This window comes from Thunnus maccoyii, chromosome 1 (genome assembly GCF_910596095.1).
Source record: "Thunnus maccoyii chromosome 1, fThuMac1.1, whole genome shotgun sequence".
Lineage (NCBI taxonomy): Eukaryota > Metazoa > Chordata > Actinopteri > Scombriformes > Scombridae > Thunnus > Thunnus maccoyii.
The window spans coordinates 6,987,293-7,011,138 of NC_056533.1; the positions used below are offsets into that span (position 1 = coordinate 6,987,293).

General features: G+C 39.7%; 1 protein-coding gene across 3 annotated transcripts in view; it reads right to left on the bottom strand.

Annotated features, from left to right (window-relative positions):
- The window catches only part of LOC121896885 (protein MTSS 2-like), a 77,889-nt gene extending 55,594 nt beyond the window's left edge, over positions 1–22,295 (bottom strand). For all 3 annotated transcript variants that reach the window (XM_042410959.1, XM_042410966.1, XM_042410953.1), the window contains exon 1: positions 21,598–22,295. In XM_042410959.1, coding sequence (XP_042266893.1) covers positions 21,598–21,684 — 87 coding nt within the window. In that variant the 5' untranslated portion in view covers positions 21,685–22,295. The remainder of the gene's footprint in view (positions 1–21,597) is intronic.
- Between the last annotated feature and the right edge of the window lie 1,551 nt (positions 22,296–23,846).

Consider the following 23,846-nt stretch of genomic DNA (forward strand, 5'->3'; position numbering starts at 1 on the left):
AATACCAAAACATATCACGTATTCATAAACAACTTATATTTCTCACATGCCCAAACCTCCATCCATATCTTACACTGGGTGCCAGGAGAGAGACAGATATACCTTGGATGTGAACAAATGAAAACATACAAGGATTTAATTGACTGTCAACAATTTTGATGATTGATTCATCATTTTTATCCATTTGGCAAGGAAAATGCCAAACATTTGCCTTTTCCTGCTTCTTTAAAATATGAGGATATTTCTGGATTTTGAGCTGCTGATAGTAAAAAGCAAGACATTTGAAGATGTCACCTTGGACAACACTTTGGAATTTCAATGGACATTTTATACAAGTTAAAAGTTATAGACTGGATACTTGACTAATCATAAAAAAAGAAAAAAATATGTTGACAGATTAATTGATTTTGAAAATAATCATTAATTTAAAATAACACCTGGATTTAATTTGATCAGTTGTCTCATGTATTGAACTGAAGCATGTGTTACACAACTTCAATGTTTCTCAGCCAATTTATCAAAAGTTCATAAAATTTCAAGGTCACATGAATTTTCTTCTCTGTCTCCAACATGGAGAATCTGAGCACTATGCTGCATCTCTCTCAGTTTTTCTCTTTGTTAATCTATTTCAATCCATTTTAAATGATAATGAATTTACTTGAACATGTGTAGGCTGTATGAACAGTACCAATGGAGAGCTTTTGCCAGTGTGGGAAACACATTTTCACATTTTTCAGGCATTTTATGTACAGACCAATCAATTAATTGAGAAAATATTCTGCAGATAAGTCAAATTTGAAAATAATGGGTATAGTTGCAGCCCCCAGAAAAATTGCTCTATCCGGACCAGGTGAAACATTTAAATGCTGCTTACATGTTAAGGCATCAGTAATAATTAAATAAAATTATAATAAACACAATAGTATAACATGAAAAGGACCATTCTGAATAATGAGTCATTTTACTTTTGATACAGTAAATACATTTAGCTGATAATACTTTTGAACTTTTACTTAAGTAAAGTGTTATATTGCACTGAATAACACTTAATGGTTCAGTATTGATTATTAATAATGATAATCATCATCATCAGTCATTAGACAAAGAAATAATCTTTTTTTTAAATTTACCTCTTTGTTTCAAATGTTCAAAGTCAGACTTTTCTGTAAGTCACACTCTTTGTTCCCTTTAGCACTATACTGTGAGTCTCCTTTCAGCTTCTGTCATAAACTAATTCCTTATGCCCCTTGCATGAAAGTACACACACATCCACACACACACACAAACCTATCTTAGCCTCTTATCAATTGGTACCCTGCATCCCCCCTTTTTTCACCCAGACTCTCGTTCTTCCCCCAAAACAGAAGCAACCCCTCCTCTCCTCCCTATGCACCCACCTAATCCATCTACCCAAACACACACACATATATGTATGTAGACACACACACACATACAGAACACTTGACAGCGACTGGCATCAGGCAGCATCAAAGGGTTTGACTGGAGCAGCCAGGATTGCTAACACAATTCAAAGCTGAAGCAGTGTCTCTAATGGATGCTGCTCCCCATCCTCCCACCCCCTCCTTCAGACTGGATGACTGCTCTATCACACACCCCATCCTTACCACATATTACATTATACTTGATCCAGGTTAACCTATAACCCTGTTAAATGCCTGCAAATGATATGTGTGTGTGTGTGTGTGTGTGTGTGGGTGAGCGGTTGTATTTATATCAGTATAAAGTCCAAATGTCCTTAAAGAGGCAGGAAGATAAGGAAAATCTGAAAAAAGACAAAATTCAAAGAAATAATGAAAAAATAAAGGTGAATGAGGACGGGAGGAAGGAAATGTGTGTGTGTGTGTGTGTGTGTGTGTGTGTGTGTGTTGGGGGGTGGGGCATCCCGTTGTGATGTCAGACTAGCACAGACAGTAAGGGCTGCTTAGTCTTTGATCTGGCCTGTTTGATGTGGCTTAATTTGGTCTGAAATCACAGTCCTATTTCCCCTTGGTACCGAAAGCTACCCCCTCCACTATACACACACACACACATACACACACACACACACACACTCTCTCTCTCTGCTCCCTCCCCTTGCTGGCTGTTTGAAGTGCACTACGGAGCTTAAGCAGTGCGGATGGTAGATAACACGAAGTGACGCCCTCCTCCTCGCACACACACACACACACACACACGAGCAGCGCTGCATCTCATTAGCATATTTTGGGCATTTCAATCCAGTAAGAAAGCCTGGTGGCAAGTGACCAAGTTAAGTGTTTATGTGTGTGTGCGGTTGCTTCCTGTTACTCAACATGCAAGTCTCCATCTTCACACTGTATGCTGCTGTGAGATAAGTAGCCCAAACACGGATGGACACTTGAGCCCTTTCATAACTTTGACCAAGCCAAATTAACACCACTGAAATGTGAGGAAGTAGAAAAGAACTGAGCAGTACAGTGAACACTTCCCATTTCATAGAGTACTGAATGTTTATAGTCACTGTTAGTAGTAGTCACTGGTGTACTGTATTATGGCCACATCTATTGCACACTATGGATAAACCAATTAACCAGTCAATATTTATATATTAACAATGGATCAAATAACAACATGTAATGTGAAAGGTGCCACTTGTGGTGATGAAGAAAGAGAACAAATTATCACCCAACTCTGTGGTTCCCCTCAGCTCTGTGGAGCATTATGGTGTCTTTCAGCTCATTGTTTTGGTTTCTACGGCCCACAACAATTTTAATTGACTCTTACCACTCTTTTTAGCATAGCAGGAATCTGTTTTTAGCAGAACAGCAAACGACAGACTGGCAAAATGAGCATTTAGCAGCTAAAAGGGTTAGTGAAGACCAAACATAGTTAAAAGGAGAGTGAATATTGCATCTGAGACACCACTCATGAACTCATTAAACGTCGATAATGTGTCAGTGTTGTGTTTAAAGCTTGTTTTGTAGTCGTTCAAATAAACATTTGTAATAACAATAAGAAACCCATTCATACACCATACCATTGCTTTACATTATGTTGGGTCACTCTGTCTGTCTTTAAATATTAATAGTAAACCCCTGGAACATGTTTCACTTTTTGAGAGTCTGATGACCTTAATGAAAGATTCCTTTGAATTACATAAACTGCGGCTAACCCAGCAGTGGTAACGAGACTTCCACTCTCTATTGATATCTGATTCTATTAGAAGGAATTGTCAATAAGATTATAACTTAATAAATAATAGATGTCGTCTCTAGTGTTTAATGACTGCTGGTAACACTAAGTGTTTCTTTAATGAGCACATATCAGCTACTTGTTTTTTTCAAAATTCCATTAATAAGATCAAACTTTAAACATTTCTGTGGTGAAACTGGGCAATCTGGGTAACCTTACAAAGACAGAGGCTGTCTATCCAAGGACAAAGATCTGCTGTGTGAATTCTTTTGAAATCAGTTTTGCATTTCAGAGGGTTACAAGGCTTTCTGCCTGCAAGCTCCATGCTCCATAAATGAGTTTGTGAGTGTGTGTTTGTCTCAACCAGAGAGCTCAAAGACCACAATCATAACCACAGTACTCATATGATTGTGGGACTTGGAAGATCGCGGAGGCTGAGGGGTAAATACATAAGCGTGTGAGAGACACAGAGCGGGAGACAGTGAGTGTGTGAAAAAGCTTTTGGATAATATACTATTACATCACCACTTCCTGTGTCACAGAAAAACTCAGCAGAGCGTGCATGATTACCCCTAGAGCGCACACACACATACATACTAACCGATTCATGCCAGTGTAAACATATCACAACTAAAAATGTATCCTCAGTTTCTTCCATCTCTTTTTTCCACATCACTGATTTAAAACTGAAGTGGATATCAGATTCTGTATCACAGGGTGTGCACTATACACAATCACAATGTTTTTGACTTCCATTTATGGGATAAAATGAGGGAAATTTCCAGCTTTGTGCACGTCACCTTGTTCCTTCACCTTTCCTTCTTCCTTTATACCCTCCCTTCCTTCCTCCCTTCTTTATTGTTGCCTCTTCCAGGATAAAGCCCTATTGAATGTGGTGAGCTGTTGAGCTGCTGCCTCCCTTTCATTTTCTAAGAAAGGCCAAATTACTATAAACAGGCAGCAATAAAACTAAAGACCTTAAACTAAAGACCTAAAATCACTGTGATAACCAATCATACATTAGCTCTATTATGTATTCAGTCTAAATAAATAGAAATTGCAGCCTATGATTTAAATACAGAAACAAACTCAATTCTGACATAGCCTCTGTATCAATCTGTTTCACTTATGAACATTAAACTGAACAACCAAGCAGCGAGCTGTATTTAGACTGACAGGACGATGGATTCACCCATATGGTGTCAGAGAGGCCTGGCAGCATTGTCACATTTGGTCTGGCTGTAACCTAAGTCCCCAACCCCAGAAACTGTGTAAGACTCCTCCTTCCTCACTCTGTTCCTCCTTTCATTCCTCCCAGTGACAGTCCCTGATCTACTCAGAATTATGCTAATTGGCTGATTGTATTTCCCCCTCCTTCAGGCCTATTCATATTCCTGCATCTCTGATCCTGAAGCTCTGATCTCCAGTTGATGATCCCCATGAAGTAGACAGCCTTTTTGAACCCAAGCTGTATAAATGTTTTTACTTGCTTTAGTTTCAGGCTTATGTCACTGTCATTGGACATCTCAGCTAGGCATGCTATATACTGCTTTTCTCAGAATAAATTTAGCTACTTAGAAATGCCATCATTCAGCATGTCAGTGGTACTTTACATGCTCTAGGACATGTTTTATGCTGTTTTAAATCATTTGGATTTGTCCACAAGTTTTAAACACACAACAAACATCTGGATATGATGGAGAGTCGGTGCTAACATAATGTCGGAGCAGAGATGTGGTGTTACTATTGCAATTTATGAGGCCAATTATAATGCTGTGTAATTAGACAAAACAGAGTCTGGAAGAGGAAGCGACCACCAGACCAGAGTGACGTAACAGCAACAGCCTGACTTAAGCTGCTGAGTTTCTCTGCAATCCTAACACAAACACAAACAAAGCTTTATAATATAATGCCAGAGCAGAGATATGGTGATACTATTACAATTTATGTGGCTGAATATAGTGCTGTGTAATCAGACAAACAGAGTATGGAGGACGAAGCGACCACAGGAGCTGTAACAGCGTCAGCCGAGACAGAGACGCCTGCATCAACTGGTGTCCAGTGAGGATCGTCAGAAAGATCAGTAAGAATGGAGACAGAGTGCAACAAACTTTGCGATATTTTGGTAAATCTGACTATTACCATATATCAGAACAGCACATCAGCAACTGTGTTACCTGTAACTTGCAGCTGCATCCAGCTTTAAGGCACAATCCGGCCCAGCTCATCATCGTCCAAAATAGGTAAAAGAAACAGCAGTTAGAGTTAGAAACACGGATGTGATATATCCAGACTCAATGAGGAAAAACGGCAATTAAGCCTCTGTAAAGATATATAATGCTACACCATGAGTAGCTCACTGGAAGCTCATCGGACAAGATGTGCACTATGCATTCTGGTTGTTGCAAGATTCTGCCTAAAGAGCGGTATGGGGAATCTACAGCCTTTTTCTCAGTTTTCTATAGTCACAGGGCACCAATTTCAAAAATAATTGCACATTTCTACTACATAAGTCACCTAGTTTTAAGAAATCATCATATTCACAGTAGTGAATTTTTCCTTTAATTTTTTTTTTCTTTTGAGAAAGTCATGCTGCATTAGCTGTTAGCAGTTTCTGCACTGTAATCATGGATGTACAGACCACAGTCACATGGATCACTTTTGATACTGAAGAAAACATCTAAACATGATGATTATGAGGAGATCTGAAGTTATAATTGTCAAATTTAACATGATTTCTATGCACATTGTATCTGTAATGAGGAAGATGCTTGTGTGTAACAACTGAGTTATGAGAAAAAGGGATGCAATTTCTGGTGCAAACTGCATCAATCTGGTTCAAAGAGTTAACTTTATTTGTGTGTGTGTGTGTGTGTGTGTGTGTGTGTATAAAAATAGAGGGTAGGTAAACTGTGTTTACCCTCCACTTGATCCCTGTTTTCAATCCAACCAGTGTACAGGGACCCTTCCATCTTCCTCTATCCCTCCAATAATAATCTCCCACCCCTGATACAGAGTAATATATTGACTATTTTTCCCTCTTCCCCTTACACTCTTTCTTCCAGTAATCCTCTGTTTCATCTGGTCTTGACTCTGGACTCTGGGGTGCTGTCAACAGTCCTCTGGCCTAGTTCTCAGAGCACCACCAGTCCACCCAGTCTGCCCAGCACTCTATTGAGAGCTCCACTCCACTCACTACAGTGGATGAGAAGCTTACTGTCTCCTCTCGTTCTTTTGTTCCCTTTGTTTCCCCCACAGCAAGACAGAAAAACAGAGGAAATCCAGCAAGAGAGACAGGGGGAGAGAGAGAGCGGGTGGAGGCAGGCAGAGAGGGATGTAAGGATTAGCCCGATTTTTTGTTGTATAATCGAGCCAATTCACACGTTAAAAGAGAAATGCAAGAACCAAACAAAAGAGGCTAATTTCACAGCGTTTTATATGCATAATCGACTGGCTGGGAGTTTTCAAATAGAGGATCAAACTCATTTTTATCAGGGTTGGGGATGTATAACCCACAGAGAAAAATGCTACATATTATCTGTCTCCACTTCTTCCAGAAAGAATGGTGCAGTCTTTTGTTTACTCCATTACACCATTACAGTGATTCAGGCCTTCTTACACAGGTAGAGCTTACTGTACTTCTTCTAAATACTGAAAGGGACTGAATACTGGCATGTGTTCATAGATAAATAAATTGAGCTACATTATGATAACATTGTATCTGATCGTGGTCTCATGTAAATAATCAATACTTCATACCAGGCAATGCAGGACAATTTTCAAACTTAATTTTACAATCAAAGACATTATTCCTGTCACTTTTAAGTAAGGTTCATTTTTTGACCCTGCTATATTAGGAATCATGTAGCTATCTATGCTGGCAGCTTTATATTTGTGCCAAATTCCATGGCAAACCATCCAATAGTTATTGAGATATTTCAATAAAGGCCAAAAAGTATCTCGCTTTTGGTGGCACCAGAGGAACGGTCAGGGGATTGCCGAAGTCAGCTAGCTTCAACCTCTGGGGACCATGAAAATTTCAGTCATACACCTTTTGGAATGCACTAACAAATGATGTATCCTGCTGATAGAACTGTCAGATCAGAAAACTTTACTATGGGTCATTCTGAAAGGCGATGACAAACAACGGGTTTTGGATTATTGGATAGATAAATTAACTAACCAGGGATAAACTGTAACTTGAATTCATTTGATAGCAGCTTTTAGTAAAATAAGTACCGTATTTACTCAAATCGTGGCCTTGGCCTTTATTTACCTCAACTGCAGAAGGTCCCAGGCCTTTATTGGAAGCAGGCTTATATTAAGAGAGGCCTTTATTTCTAATTCCCTCTGTTTAACCCAAGTTGTCAAAGCAGATGGCCGCCCACCTTCTGCTTGAGGTTTCTTCCCGTTAAAGGGGACTTTTTCCTTACCACTGTCACCAAGTGCTTGCTCATGAGGGAATTGTTGGGTCTCTGTAAATTAAAGAGTATGGTCTAGACCTGCTCTATGTGAAAAGTGTCAACCACGCCCCCAACCATTATTGTTAATTGACTACCATCTTTTCTTTGAGTAGATATGGTATGGTATTTTAAAAGAAAGAATTATGCAGTAGCAAAATAAGTGGAGTCATGATTTCCTCCACCATGCTGAGTAAAACGCCTCTCCCAGCTCATCGGCTGGCACTTTGTTTCAAAGGGAAAGGGATCAGCATGCAGATGAGGAGACAGAGGCTGCCTCGCTGCATAATTGATGAAGTGCAGCAGCTAATTCCAATCTAAACATAGTGATGAGAGGAAAGAGGAAACCATCTGTGTGTTGTTGTGTCTCTGCGCTGCAAGGCCAGAGATCATAGACACCCTATCAGTGAAACATCTGCACAATGGGGTGTCTGCACTGTGCTTTGGGTAAAACAATATTCATGAATCTCATGTAATATGCCAGACGGAAGCAGTCATGAATGTATACACATAATCAGTTGCTACTGTATCACAGCAGGAATGAAAGATAAGCAATAAGAATGGAAGGGGGTTAACAGTATAAGTTTTGGATGCAGCTACAACAAGATAGATTGTTTTGTAAAAATCTGTAACTGTTTGTGATTGTCTGATTTAAAACCAGTGTGTCTAAATGACAGGATGATTTTCTTCCCACTGAAATGAAAATGTAACATAATATAACTTTGACTCAGTCAACATTACATAATGACATACAGCCATTGGTACTGACTTGTTCTGATACTTTGTATTGAAAAAATCTACAGAAGGGAAACAGTCACTGGAAGCTGACCCATCCAAAATGAGATGTGGCTGCAGTTTAGAAATGTTGTATTGGAACCATGAATGTCTGGAGCACATTTCATGGCAATCTATTCCAAAGTTGTCAAGAAATTTCACAAAAAAACACAAATGTCAACCTCATGGTGGTGCTTAAATAAAATCAGAAGATTACAAAAGTCATTAGGATTCACCCTCTGGGCAACACAGATATGTGTACCAGATTTCATGGCAATCCATCTAATAATTGTTGAGATATTTCACTAAAAAACAAAAATGTCAACCTCATGGTGGTGTTAGAGGAAAGGTCAGGGGATCACCAAAGTCTGCAGGATTCATTCTCTGGGGACCATGGATGTCTGTACCAAAGTTCATGACAATCCATCCAATAGTTATGAGGATATTTCAGTCAGGATAAAAGTGGGGTACCACCCAACCAACACTACCATCCCATGAGCCATGACGCTAGCAAGGTTAAAAAAGAATGGTCACAGCCAAAGAAGCAGAGGCCAAGATATCCTCACTTGTAGCGTGAAGTATGACTCAAGCTTACTTCTCTTGAGTTTTTCATTAGATCTGCCTTGCCTGGTAAATCTCAAATTTTATTATCAAATTGTCAAGATTATTTTAGACTTTACAAAGCACCTCCAGAGCCACAGAACATATTATACAACTATAATCACAAGCAGGCTGAGTAAACTGCAAAGCATAAAAGTGAACTGATTTGAGATGATTTCTCCTTTCAGCTCTACTGTACATACTGTAGCTTTCAAGCCAAAGTAGCATTTCATAGAAATGGAGAGAGAGATTTCAACACAAGATTGATGCTTCATTGCATGGTATGTTCACAAGCAGCCATCAATCATCCGGGCTCTTAAAGGTATGAAGAGACACTTAGCTGTTTCTCTCCTCACCATTGCTGAGCTGGAAGTTATTATTATCGCCACTGCTCTAATCGTGTAAAAGAGCTGTTGATGCACATTGTAGGTGTGTCCGTAAGACCACTTAGTGTAAGTGACGGCAACTGGTCCTGTGACCCTAAGCACTTAGAGAGATATGTAGGGGGAGAGGAGGAGGAGGAGTAGGAGCTTGACTAAGATGGCTAAGTCTGATGAAACCCAAACAGATGAGGCTAAATGTGTCCTAAAAACTCAAGATTGTGTGCAGATTTGGTTGACATTAAAACTTGTTTTGTAAAAAATGAGGAACTACAGTATAATCTGAGTATAATCTGATAGTGGTTGCAGCAATTTATGGCTTTAGTGGTGTTGCTGTTGACCTCTCATCAGCTCACTCTATGGAGCATTTTGGTGTCTTTCAGCTGTAGTGACTACAATGTTTCTAAAAGACCTGAAACATATCTTTGGCATGTCTGTACATACATTCCTTTATACTTATTGGCCAACATATAAACCCATACCGATATATCAGAGATACACCAATGCCGGCCAATATAGCGGCCTGACTGACTGATCATAACTGAGATGTAAATATCTTTCTGTTGTCTGTTCTGAACAGTTTCCAAAGATATCTTAATAAGAACGTACTGTTTCAACGCTGTCAAAATGTGATTTTTTTTATTGTGCTTGACCACCCTGCAATGCAGGAAAAGACATTGTAATGTGAAGGCATTTAAAAAGATGACAGGAAACAAGGCGGGGCAACAAAGCACTACAATATGTTGTGAGATGCAGAGGCTGTCAGTGCTGATGGAGATGAAGGGTGGAGTTTCTTTATGGTTGAGTGCAGATGCTGTATTGTAATTTTTGCTCCTCTTCATTCCTCTACAGCTGTAGCATTCTCTACCATCCTACTCACTTCTGCAGCTTCTATCATGAGCGAGGAGATAAGCATTGATTTTCATATACTGATAAATCAGCTCTTTATCAATCTATATAGTGCAATACCGCAATCATGGTAAAACACACACATACATGAGCACATGTGCTACAAAATGAAATACAAAAAATGTCTTTCTAAAATGAAGATGTGATATATGAAGCATGAAGAGATTTTCAGGAGCTTCTTTTCGAAATGAACAAGAGAATATTGATTTGCAACATTCATTGTTATTCTCTGTCTCTGTCTCTGGCCTGTTCATAATGATCAGTGTGTTTTACAGTGAACAGCTGAGTGTGATGAGAAGGCTTTGACAGGCCTGACAAAGGGATCAGTGAGAGAGGCTGTCTTGGCTGGCTCCCAGCAGCCTCCACGCCTCCCACGACCAGTCCTCCCCATTCATCTCTACCGGCCTTAACGAGCCCCGAGGCCCTAACGACCACAGAGATTTTAACAAGCTCTAACGAGGGAGATGCTCCTTTACGCGTCCTATGATTTTGCTGGCACGATGGCACCTTTTACTTATGAAGTGAACTGAATGGTTTTGCACGGTGGTGTGTTTAATGAAAAAGTTTCAAGGTCAAAATCCTCTGTATCATTTAAAATCAAAACCATGCATGTGAGGTCATTTCCCTTAAGTTGCAAGACACACTGGAACTGCCCTTAACTCACTGTTTCCTCTGTGACTTAAAAAATCTGCTTCTCTACAAACTGGTTGTGTTCCAAGGAACAGCTTTACAAGCCAATTTTCACCATATGTACTTGCATAGAATTTCCCCAGCAAATACAGTTCACCCAAAACACTTACAGCAGCAAAATGTCTGAAATGACTGAAATCAAATCATTTCAGAGGACATTGCTGCGATAAGTGTTTTTGCTCAGGGGTAAACCTGTGCAGAGTCTCTGAATAGAGGTCACTTTGTCATTTGGGCACTTGACTGACTGGAAGCTATCATATTAACACAAACACACCACCCAGTCTTATACAAACCCGCTCTGCTGCAGTAACGTTACAAACTACTAAAAAAAAGCAGCATGGTACTCCACAGACACATCCACTGCCACAAAGACAGATACACACTGAGAAAATGTGAATCTTAACAAGTCATTTAAGCTAGCATCAATTCATAAAATATGTATTCAGTTAAGCTGTTTTAGTAAATTTCATGAACCAGCTGTTGTGTACTGCATATTAATGGAGTGATCTGTCTTACTGCCTCATTGCAAAACACAGACATTTTGACAGACCACAGTAGGAAATGCACAGGTGTAAATAATACAATTAATGATGGATGAATTACATTTAACTGCTTTAGTTTCAGGGTCCTGGTATTTGTACATGCTTGGCTCACTGGCTTAGTGAGACACTTGAATAGAACAGAGCCATTGTTAATGTTATCAGTAACATCTGTGCTTTTTCTACTATGACAAGTCAAAAAGTCTGCTGCGATAAAACATCTATTCTGAAACACTGGAAACAAAGTAGCAATGTCTCATCAATGTTCACTTGTTGCAAGAAAATTTTGATGTAGGGAGTGAATTCAACTTAAATAGCAGCTGAATTTGCATGTCCTTGATTTTTCTATTTCCAAACTGGTCTGAAGGAATCAGCGCTGCATGGACATACACAAGCCATGATGATGAGAGAGCTGTCTCTGTCTTTTTCCACCCTCTTTCTATTGACACGCATCCCGGACTCTGTTTTAAACAACAGCGCTGTGGTGGGAAGTCCCCTGGACCACACAGACACAAACACACCACAGATTGGACTAATGATACGCTTCCACAGAGCATCTTCAGTTCTGCAGAATGGCCCGGCGTCATAGGACATAATTGTCATGGTCTTTTAAAGGGATCAACAACAATGGGTAGTGTCTAAGGGGATACTGACCAGTTTACTTCCAGTTCTCCTGTTCTGTTGATGATGTTGTTTTTCTAGTTTTCTACTTCAATGAGGGGGCAACTGAACTTCATACCACTGTTTCCACTAAATTTCCTCTGTTTCCTTCCCAAATACTGATAAAGTTTAGGTCCTGTTTGGGGTAAAATACAAAATTAAAACTCCAAAAAGGCATTATCCAGTGGAAAAGTCACTAGTAAAAGGCATAAGACAACTCACCTGGAGTTTGTCAAACAGCACTCTAGGACTCTACAAGTCAATTGATTCCCTCTGATCTGACAAAGTTCTGACAGAAAAAGGATCACCTGGATTATACCATCACTAGGTATGTTGGTGCAGGCTGGCAGCATCTTAATCTGGAGGCTTTCACCGACAGGGAAGACCACAGACACATACAGAGGGGTCCTTGAAAAACAGCTGCTCTATAGTGCACACAGCCATTGAATATCTAAGAAGAACCATAAGCAGAAGAACTCCTCCAATACAGGTGTGCCAAGTTGAGAGAGCTCAAAGCTGTAATCACTGTTCTTGAAGCTTGAGGTCTAGGCACATACGTAACTAGATATAAAATATATATCTCCATGACAACTGAGCAAACTCCATCCACTGAAGATTTAGCATTAAGTGGACCTGAAGATAAGATTTTTTTTTTGTCACCTGTAATGATACTATTATTTGTCTTGTTTATTTTAATGGTGGATAATGGTTAAAACCTCCTTATTGGGATGGAATTTGTGATATTATGAATGTCATTGTGAAGTCAACATTTAGAATAAGTAATGCCATAGGACAACCATGACAGTGCTTTTTGGACTACAACTAAAATTGGAAAATATAGCTGAGAGCATGTTAGAATACCTTTAGTTACCTGCTGCTACAAGACCAGGATGAAACATTCACGGACATGATGGAACTGCAGGGACACGAACTGTGAGGTTGTGTGTATTATTTGTGTCATATGGTGCACACAGTGCGGTGTGAAGCATGGTCATGTCCAGAGATGCATGATTGTTGATCTTGAAGAAGGCCTGAGGGCCAAAACGTCATCTTTATAAAAAGAGAAATGTGTATGGAGCCAGAGTGTGCGACACTTTTTTCCTACTCTCATGGCCAGAGATACAAGCAGAGCAGATGTGGCTGACTAACAAGCTGCAGTCTCTTCCTGCTTCCCACTATATCTGAGCTCAGGACTTTACTTCTAGGTGACATCTCTGTATGAATGAAAAAAAATCTCCTTCAAAGCAAAATAAAATAAAGTTTTGTGGCAGTTTTTACTGTGAATCAGCTGGTGAAAAACATTAAAAACATAAAACTAATTCTGCTGGATTCAGACAGTGTAGACTCAACATGACTGCAGCTAGTGATGATTATTTTCATTACTGGTTCATCAGTTGATTATAATTTTGATTAAATGATTAATAATTTTGTCTATTAAATATAAAACACCCATCACAAGTTCCCAGAGCTTAAAAAAGATCTTCAAAATTCCTTATTTAGAGTCCAAACAGCCCAACTGAATTTACAGTATATGAAATAGAGGAAAGAAAATATCTTCACATTACAGATTAATCAACTAATCATTTCTTTACTATTGAAAAAACTGTTCCTAGTCAGACATGAAATTTAAAAGAAGTGGGCATTTATGCAACAGTCGGAGTCTAACAAAATATGCTATTGAGTTGCATTATGGGAATTGTGTTTTTGGACTCATACTAAAGGGATATCTTGACCATTGCTGCTTTAATTTTGATCATTCTTTTTTTAATGTGTCCCTCAATGTTATGGAAGTGCAATACTAAAATTGTTGGAGTGCTCGTTTAAAACAAATTCATCACTAATGCTCCTTGGCAAAATCTGACAAGGATGCATTTCAACTATTGAGAGTGTTTTCTTACTCCAATGGATTAGGTCATTTTAAAATGATGCAACTTCTAACAGCGACTATAAAAAAACAACAGTTAAGATGTAATGAAAACATAAAACTATTTTCTCTATGTACTGTATAAATTAACAACAGTAAACATAATAGCTATCCTCTGCTCCAGTAATGCCAGGGAAGCCTGGAATGGATTCAATATTATGATGGGTAGGGACGGGAAAAACAAGATAAATAATATAATACAATAAAGGTGTATATTTTGCTAATGAACTGAATCATTTTTATTCTAGATTTGATAACCACCCCTGCTTTAATTTTAATGATCATGATAACTTTGAGATATTCACTAACACAACTGATCACTCAATAATTGTACGTGGAGAGGCAGAAGTAGCAGCCAGCCTTGCTAGAATCAAACCGAGTAAAGCACCTGGACTTGATGGATTAAAGGGTAGGGTGACTAAATCATGTGCATTTCAGCTCACAGCAGTTTTTACGAAATTGTTCCAGCTTTTACTGAATGAACATTCTGTTCCCAAAACATGGAAACTCTCCAATATCATTCCTGTCCCTAAGAAGCCCAGAGCAACAGAGCTCAATGATTTTTGACAAGTTGCGCTGACCAGCATCCTGTGTAAATGTATGGAGAGGGTCATAGTCAGTCATCTTTCAGCATCTCTCAATGAATGGTTTGACCCACTTCAGTTTGTATACAAGAATGTCTGAGGTACTGGACACGCAATACTGACACTGATAAACACTGTTAGTAAACATCTGCAGAAGTACAAGAGCTATACTACTTTTATTTATAGATTATAGTTCAGCTTTTAATTGTATGCAGAAATATACTCTGATTAAAAGGCTTTGTCACATTAACACCAACAGACACGTTGTAAAGCAGATTAAAGAGTTCCTCACAGATGGACCACAGAGAGTGAGATGCAGTGGTATTACCTCTGATACAGTTATCCTGAATACAGGAGCACCTTAAGGCTGTGTGCTGTCACCTGCTTTGTTTTCCCCATACCCTAATGAAATGCAAATTATGAATTCAGCCCGCCAATTGTATAAATATGCTGATGACATGGTGCTAGTCGGTCTTATGCAGACAGGGGACACAGTTAATCAGTCTTCATATTTCCACCATATTGGTGAGCTTACTAAGTGCTGCGAAGACAGTGTCCTTTTTATTAACAAAAGTAAAATCATCTCAAACTGTTTCTTGAACATGACAATGAGTTCACTGTACTCAAATGTCACCAGTCACCAGATCTCAATCCAATAGAGCACCTTTGGGATGTGGTGAAACAGGAGATTCATATCATGGATGTGCAGCCAACAAATCTGCAACAACTGTGTGATGCTATCATGTCAATATGGTCCAAAATCTCTGAGGAATGTTTCAAGCACCTTATTGAATCTATGCCATGAAGAATTAAGGTAGTTCTGAATGCAAAAGGGGATCCAACTCTGTACTAGCAAGGTGTACCTAATAAAGTGGCTGATGAGTGTATATACAGTATATACACATAGTATCTATATATGTATACATTATATATATATATATATATATATATATATATATATATTTATATATACACACACATAATAAGGCACCTGCTTCCCCTTCTTCTGTTTATGCTCCTGACGGGGGCTGCGCCACCACTGCGAGACCAGTGAGCTGTACTGTGTGTAATGTAACTAAATGCAATAATGTTGCTAAATTTGTGAACACCATTCACACTGGAACCATGTCCATTATTGTTGTCTGTACTGTGCATGTTGTGTTCTTTATTACTGTATGTACTTTAATTGACTGTGATGTGTTTTAACCAACCTGTAAAGCCAAAGGCAAATTCCCACATTAGTCAACAATAAAGATTATTATTATTGTTATTATTATTAGTATTGTTATTGTTATTGTTATTGTTATTGTTATTGTTATTGTTATTATTATTATTATTATTGAATAGGATGACACTTACTGAAGGCATACAGGGAATTGCTCAGGACCCTGTGCCATAGAAGTGCATCAGTACTATTATACATATAAACAAATGCTAATTTGTGGATGCATTAAATATGCAGTTAAAGGAACAAGATGACAACTAGAGGAACACAGACTTAAAAGCCTTTAACAGCCTTTAAGGGGGGGAAGGAAATCACATTTTATTTTATTCCTTCCTACTGCTGCTATCAACAAAATATTACCCAGTAACCACTGGTCCATATATTCAGCTGACCGTGAACATGACCTCTGCGTCTCATCATATTACCCCTCTGGGGAGGGGGGCGGGGGTGTAATTCACTAGAAAGTTACGAGACATAGCCTCCAGGGATATACATGGCAGACAACTAGATCGCACACACACACACACACACACACACACACACACACACACACATACACACAATTTATGAACATATGGGAAGGTTTCATGTGTACAGTACATTTAAAATGCCACAAAATCGTAATTACTATTCCCACTGTGAACTATTATCACATAAAATCTACTACTATGAGGTCTATGCACCACAAAAGAAACCAAAAGTAACTTGCAAGTATCAAACACACACACAGCAGACACACAAGGCATGATTGGTTGCCTTGGGTGGAGGATCTACCGAGAAAGGAAAGAGGAAGGGAGGACCTGGGGAGGAGGAGGAGGAGGAGGAGGAAAAGGAGGACGATGTTGGGGAAAGAGGAAGAAAAAGTGCTTTTTCAACAGTGTAGATCCAATCTGCTGACGATGGCTTACATTTAGCTTGGCTCTTATTGAGAACTCATGTGAGCATGCATGACACCTAAAAGCACCACCAGCAGAGACAAAAGCACATGATTAACTTGGGATGGCAGGATGGCATATTGGCTACAGCAGGTGTTCACAAACGGAGGGTTTATGACTCCAGCTAAAATATATATAACATTGCTGAATAAGACGGTTCACTGCTAGATGCTGTAAGGATGAAGCAATAGTCTTGATAATAAAATACTGTATATAAGTAAGTCTCTCAATAAAGATCCCTTCTATAAGCAGGTTTGAGACAGCAAATGTTTGAGACCTTTACAATACTATCTGTTATTTCACTTTACACTTTAGCCACAAAATGGAGATTTGAAAAGCAACTGATGAAAACATTGATATTGCAATTAGGTAGAAGAATAAGGACACCAGGAGATAGGACAGAGATGTTACTGACTTCCCAGTCACTAGTTGAGTTGACCAGTCTTACTGTGACCCACTTAAAGTGCAAGTCTTCCATCTCTTTTTGTGAAACAATTCACTTCAGGCCAAGTGCTTTATGATCGGTTACTTTTACACCTAAACTTTTCTCCTATAGTGTTTTGTAACAAAATGCCAGTATTGCTACAGGTTTGTATTAAATTGACATCAAAAGGAAATACTTAAATATCACACATTCCCACAATATCACATTATAACCTTACAGTGAGTCTATGTAACTTTATCATTACCACTGTGGGCACAAGTGCTGATGTTAAATGCAAAAATACATCAGAGTGACAGTAAAACAAGAGTCATGAAGTCAGAAAAACCGCTGTTACAGAATTATCTTTCCACAGTTTGCTAACATTAGCTAAAATTAGCCACCACAAATATTATTGAGTAAGGGTGCGCTTTACTGTGAATGAATGTGTGTTTTTGGTTTCAAAATGATCATAGTTTCACTTTAATTTCTGCGTTTGAATGTGTGTTATGTGGACTGTGCAGATCAAAACATTCATTGGTATTTTAAACATGTCTCCTCTGCAGCGAATGTGTGATTGCACAAGTCTCACATCCACTTAATAACCAAAGCTGTCAAAACCAAATCTGTTTCCGAGAACCAGTGAAGAAAAACTATTAATCCATTCGTTTCATCTGACAAATGGCTTCTTCTTTGGTGAGCTATAAACATTGATTAAAGCCACATTGTTTCCTGTTTAGTCAAAGTGAGTTTTAGAGCTGATGACTCAGATTCTCATCCACTCATTGACGTTCATTCAGTGCCTCCTCAGGGATTCAGGAATTCATCCATTTTAGACGAGGACAGTAGTGTTTTTTTGGCCCAGGTTGTAGTGACCCATATATCTCTGAGTGAGCTGGATAACATAAACAGGACGGCCATTAGAAACCAACTGAATAATAGATGAAAACAGAGATGGCATAAGAAAAGGAGCAGCGCAGAGAACGATAGAAGAATCTGTTGTATGTGTGTGTTTGTGTGTGAGCATCAGTGTGACCTCTGTCTTGATGTTTCGGTGATATTGTTCTTGACATTCATGCCCAGGAAGTGTATTAAAAGGAACATAATTAATGTTAGAAGGTCTGGCCAAGAAGATGCTAACAGCTATTTCTGGGAAAGTCAAAGAGTCAGCTGCAACCACAGCTTTCTTTAAACTGTACGGCTCTGTAGCCAAGGGGGCATTTCAGCAGTGTCTCCATGCAAATCTTAAAAAACACTAAGAATAGACAATTACTGTACTCAGTACTGTGGGTTATGGGGTCATTTCACAAGAAGCAGTTGAGATTTCACTTTCCCAACAGGAAAAAGTGCTGCAACATCTACATGTTTTTAAAAAGCAGAAAAAACCACTTGCTTTGACTGTGATATCTGCCAATCCTGCAATACTTCTTCTGTGTACCTCGCACTTTTTAACTACATCCTGTACTCTGTTAAAGAGCACTACAGATGCTGTGTCATAGGTGCTGATGTTGCTATGCAACCAAACCGAATGGTTTTCAAAGGGATGAACATTTTCACAAGTCTGTTATCATCTCAAAATGGTTGTATTTGGCAGAATAATGATTTCCCATTAGCACAGAACCCTTGAAATTGCCTTGATTTATGATCTGCATGGTGAGTGCATCTCATTATACAGCCCTCAGAAGAATCCCCTCCATGTTTAACAAAGTATAGATGAATGAAACTGCTCATTTCCATCACAGGACCAGCAATGCACAACGTTTTGGTCACTGCCACACCTACAGTGCAGGCACTGCAGACAGTGACAGCAACACCCATGCAACAGAAGTTTGAAGTTTAACTAATAAAAACAAGCTGAGCATTTTAGTATTAATATGAGATCATTTTAGTAGTTTAAGAATAACAACTATTTAATGACAGAAATCCTAAATCTTTCCAGAAAAATAACTACATTTTGTAAACTGAATTATATCCCACTAGCTCAAAACACTAAATGAGTAATATACTGACTCAAAATGTGTCCATTTTACACCCCACAATACAATACTTCACACTCAAATTATGTTGCTCTTTGCACATTTCTCTGTTCATAAATAACCATCATTTTGATCCTGAGGTACAGTTGACACTGCAATAACTGAAATTCCCATTTCTGATGACTGGATGCATGATACTTGACCTTAAAGGCACACTGTGGAGCTTTTGACCACTAGTAGTGCTATAGAGCAATGTTTTGATGAGTGGGTCCCCTTTTGTTTGTACCTTGTACACACACACGAGGATGCACATTCATGCGCTTAGACACGCAGGCAATGCTATACACATCCCTGCTGCCGGTTTCACACTCTTCCAATGATTCACAGTTGGAGGCCGTTATGCACCAATAAGCATAGCAAATTGCCAGGAAAAAGAGGAACGAAGAAGACTGTCAGCTAGCAAACATTTCAAAAATCAGCTTAGCACAGGTTTTATGAGATAGGGAATGCACTCGACATGCTTGTTAGGCATGAAGGGTTCACACACTGCATTTCAGTAAGAAACAGTGAATGTAAACATAACTACTTTTTTGACTTTACTCTTAATTTTAAGACTTTGTCAACACTGCTCCAGTCAATCTTAACAGTTCCTTTGAAATGAATCCATATCTGGTATCCAAGTATCAAGTTTTATTGGAAAAATTATTTGATCTGTGTATCATGTGTTGGATTGGTATTGACACTGATACTGATGTATCCCTTTCTCCTACCCCCACATGTCTCACTGTAACAATAAAAATCCAATAATCTCGCCTTTGGCACAATTAGAGTGCAGCACTGGCCGTGACCTCTACCATTTGGGGTCATCCGGATGACAATAAAATGTGAAGATTTTGGAAGAGAGATGCATCTGAAACCAATAAAACTGATTTTGAAAAAGGGAGCTGTATAGTCCAACAATATCCATCTACATTTTATCTCTGAACAAACATCTGTATCATCTCCAAACAGGACATTTCATAATTTACAGACACTGCTGACCATGTTATGGTATCATAAATGATGCAGGGATGCACACACAAAAAATATTTAGATGGGAAGAGACAAAGGGAGAGTGATGATAAGGAATGACAGGCAGGCAGAGGCCTGCAGAGCTGCATGGGCGTCTGACAGGCAGACATATTGACAGAGACTGTATCATGAGCCATTTCATCCAACCAGTGCATACAGTGCATTTGGCATGGGTGGGTACTGAAGCCTGGCAGCAGCCGATTCTAGTGCCATGCTGGAGCCTTCAAGCTGCAGAATCACTGGCTGAAGAAGTGTGACAGACAGACGGGTCATTCAGGCAGACAGACAGGACACAGGCAGGCAGAGTGGCTGTAGCAAACAGACAGACCGACAGAAAGGCATGGAGGTATTGAGGCTGGGTGTCTGACGGCTGCACGGCTTCTCACGCCTTCATGTTTTCCTGCCAGATCAGCCTGACAGAAAATCAATGACGCTGCACTCTCATGGAGACGCACAGTATCCATTGAAAAGGCGAGAACGACACAGCAAGGCTGAACATGCAAGAGTCATGTCTCTGTCTGCTTTCTTACAGCGTCAGACTTTGGCTTAGGTAAAAACGACGACGACGCTGATGGCGATGATGATGATGATGAAGCATCTCACACAATTATCCACCCATGGTTCACACGTGTGTGTAACGGAATGTCTCAAAGCTATAGCCTAACTGACCTATAGGTCCATTGTCGGACATAAATAAGATTTTTAGAGGCCTGTCTAGTAAACCCATTGGCTCCATAAACCCGTTGAGGTGAACGGGGTTCCTGGTTCATGTAGGCACTGGCTACTGTCACGGGGCTCTCTCTTATTATGGGTTGTTCAAATTGAAACATTCAGAATTATGCGCATATTGTTTAAAAAAAACGCCAGACGCATTAATAAACGTGTGTAAAATAGCTGATAAGGTTGCTTTGAGTGCGGTGGTCCTGTGTTTGCTGGGGAAATGGAATTAAGCATCACGTCAAGCATGTCCGATAATAGATGCATTGACGTTTACATGCGCAGCCAATATTCTGGCGATGGAGGAGGAGGGGGCGGGTTTCGCACCAACAACCCACCTGGGCGCCGCAGCAACGGTGCCATTATGCCATGTTAATTTAAAAAAAGAACCAAAGTCAGCATCAGCATATGAGTAGAAGAGTGTCTACACACTTCAAATGGTTTATTTAGGACCAAGACACCGGCTGCATTATGATTAGGCTGTGTTATTCTCAGGGAGGGAGCACATGTGTTAAAGCATGATAACGGTTCCAGTGAAACGCAGAAAAGGCTTTTATTTACCTTCATGTCGTTGACAATCGCCTGGAATAGACCCCCGAGGGCCCCGCATTCCTTCTCCACGGTCTCCATGTTTGCCAAATCCACCATTCACCGGAATTTGCAGAGGCGCGCACCAACTGCGCGCTACCAACACCCAGCAGGGAAAAGAAATGCAAAAATGTATTTCCACAGAATCACGACGGGGCTCTTCGGTTTCCCCTGTAAACCGAGAGACCGACAGTAACGGAGGGATGCAGCGAGAAAAAGGAGGAGGAGGAGGAGGAGGAGGAGAGGGGGGGATGAAAAAAAGGAAAGGTGCCGAAAGAAACGGCTTGCGCTGCGGTCTCTTCCAAGCGAAGGGAAGATGGGTTGTGAGAGAGGGAAGACGGTCTCTCTCTCTCTCTCTCGCTCTCTCTCTCTCTCTCTCTCTCTCTCGCTCTCTCGCTCTCTCTCTCTCTCTCTCTCTCTCTCTCACTCGCTCTCTCTCTCTGTCCCCGGCTCTGGGTCAGTCAGGCGGTGAGACGTTCAGATGGTACCGGGACGACCATCGCTCATCTTGGCGCAGCCAGCGCTACGCGGAGTCGGTCGGGACGCATGTGAAGGCAGCAGAAAACCGGAGCGATGGATCGCCGAGTGTGTGTGTGTGTGTGTGTATGTGTGTATGTCAGGGTCTGTTTCTGTGCGTCCGTGCATGCATGTGCGCGTAGGTAAAGGCAGGCTGTGATTGGTGCAGAGGCGGTGGGCTCAGCGGTGCGGGGAGAGCAGCCAGTAATACGATCCATGCAAGGGAGTCAAAAAAGGAGGCTGGACAACTCTGGACGGCCTGTCACATGGCCACACGCACGGACACGGACACACACTCATACATACACACACACACACACCATAGACCACTCGAAAAAATTCAGCAGGGGGTAAATGTCAAATAGATTTAGCTACCAGGAGAGTGTGTGCATGTGTGTAAGAATGTGTCCTGATGACCCTGATTAAAATATCACTTCAATAACCCTTCAATGACCTGTGAGGACTGAAGGATCCTCAGTAGAAAATATCATGGGATTGATTTCTTCTTTGGGTGCATGTTTGGTTGGGATGCAACCAAACAGTTTCATGCTTCATGTAGTGGTCGACACTGAGAAAAGGTATTAACATGACATGACATTCACAATAACTCCTGTTAATATCGCCATGTCTTTTAATGTAGACTGTTCTGAAGTTAAAACTAACTGCAAAAATGTTCCCTGAAGCAGTTCTTGCATGGATAAAAAATCCTCGCAGTGGGAGGTTGTGGTGTGATGTGGATCTGTTTCTATGCCCTTGACATGAAAAAGCCACTGCATGAGTGGCTCCACTTGGGGGGGGGATCATGAAAGGGATAAAGAAAAAAAATCTTATAGAAAAATGGTTTAATCTTTCTCTTTTTTTTCTATTATTTGCTTTTTTCTTTTGAATTACTGGTACTGTCTGCTGTTCAAGCCTATAAAAGTCCATATATTAAGTCAAATACCGGATTCTTTCACATCCTCAGACCTCTAAAATGGTAGTTAAACATCGGACAGTCTCATCTAAGTCCTTCAAATAAGTCACATACCTGATTCTACCTGATTTGAAGGCCTCTAAAAATATTAAAATGAGACAAATTCTTGAAGGAAAAATCAGTCAGAAGCCATAACTTGCAATGAGGGTTGACAAATAGACCAATTAACTTTAAAGGGTCACAAGCCAAAAAGTTTGGAAACTACTCGTTGAGATAATATGACATTTGTTGTTAGTTTTTAGCATACATTTGGAGTTAAAGAGCAATATTTTTGTCTCTGTATGCAAAATGTATTATGTGTTATGTTACTGTACTTATTTATTGTGTCATGCACATATAAGTTCCAGCCCAAAGAATACTGTCACAATGATGAAACATTTGTTAGACATGAACATACAGTAACTTCTTAAATAAAACAAAGTACTCAACAAATACATCTACAGAAAAGGTTCCCTTCCTAAAGCACAGCTCCACCCAGAAGAACTCATCAGAAATAATATAGTTTGGTTCTTAAATCATCATACAATGAACAACAAAACATGTGATGGACTTCATCTTCACTTTCACCTAAATCACTTTTCACTTCCCTTAACACTGTTGTTTTTCATGAGATAATCATTTAGATTTGTTGCAAACATCAACAGAAAATCTTTCCTTATATATCAGGAACAAGGTGCAGATACAATCATGACTATTACACTGTAACCTATTAATTAATTCCAAGATGGCAAAA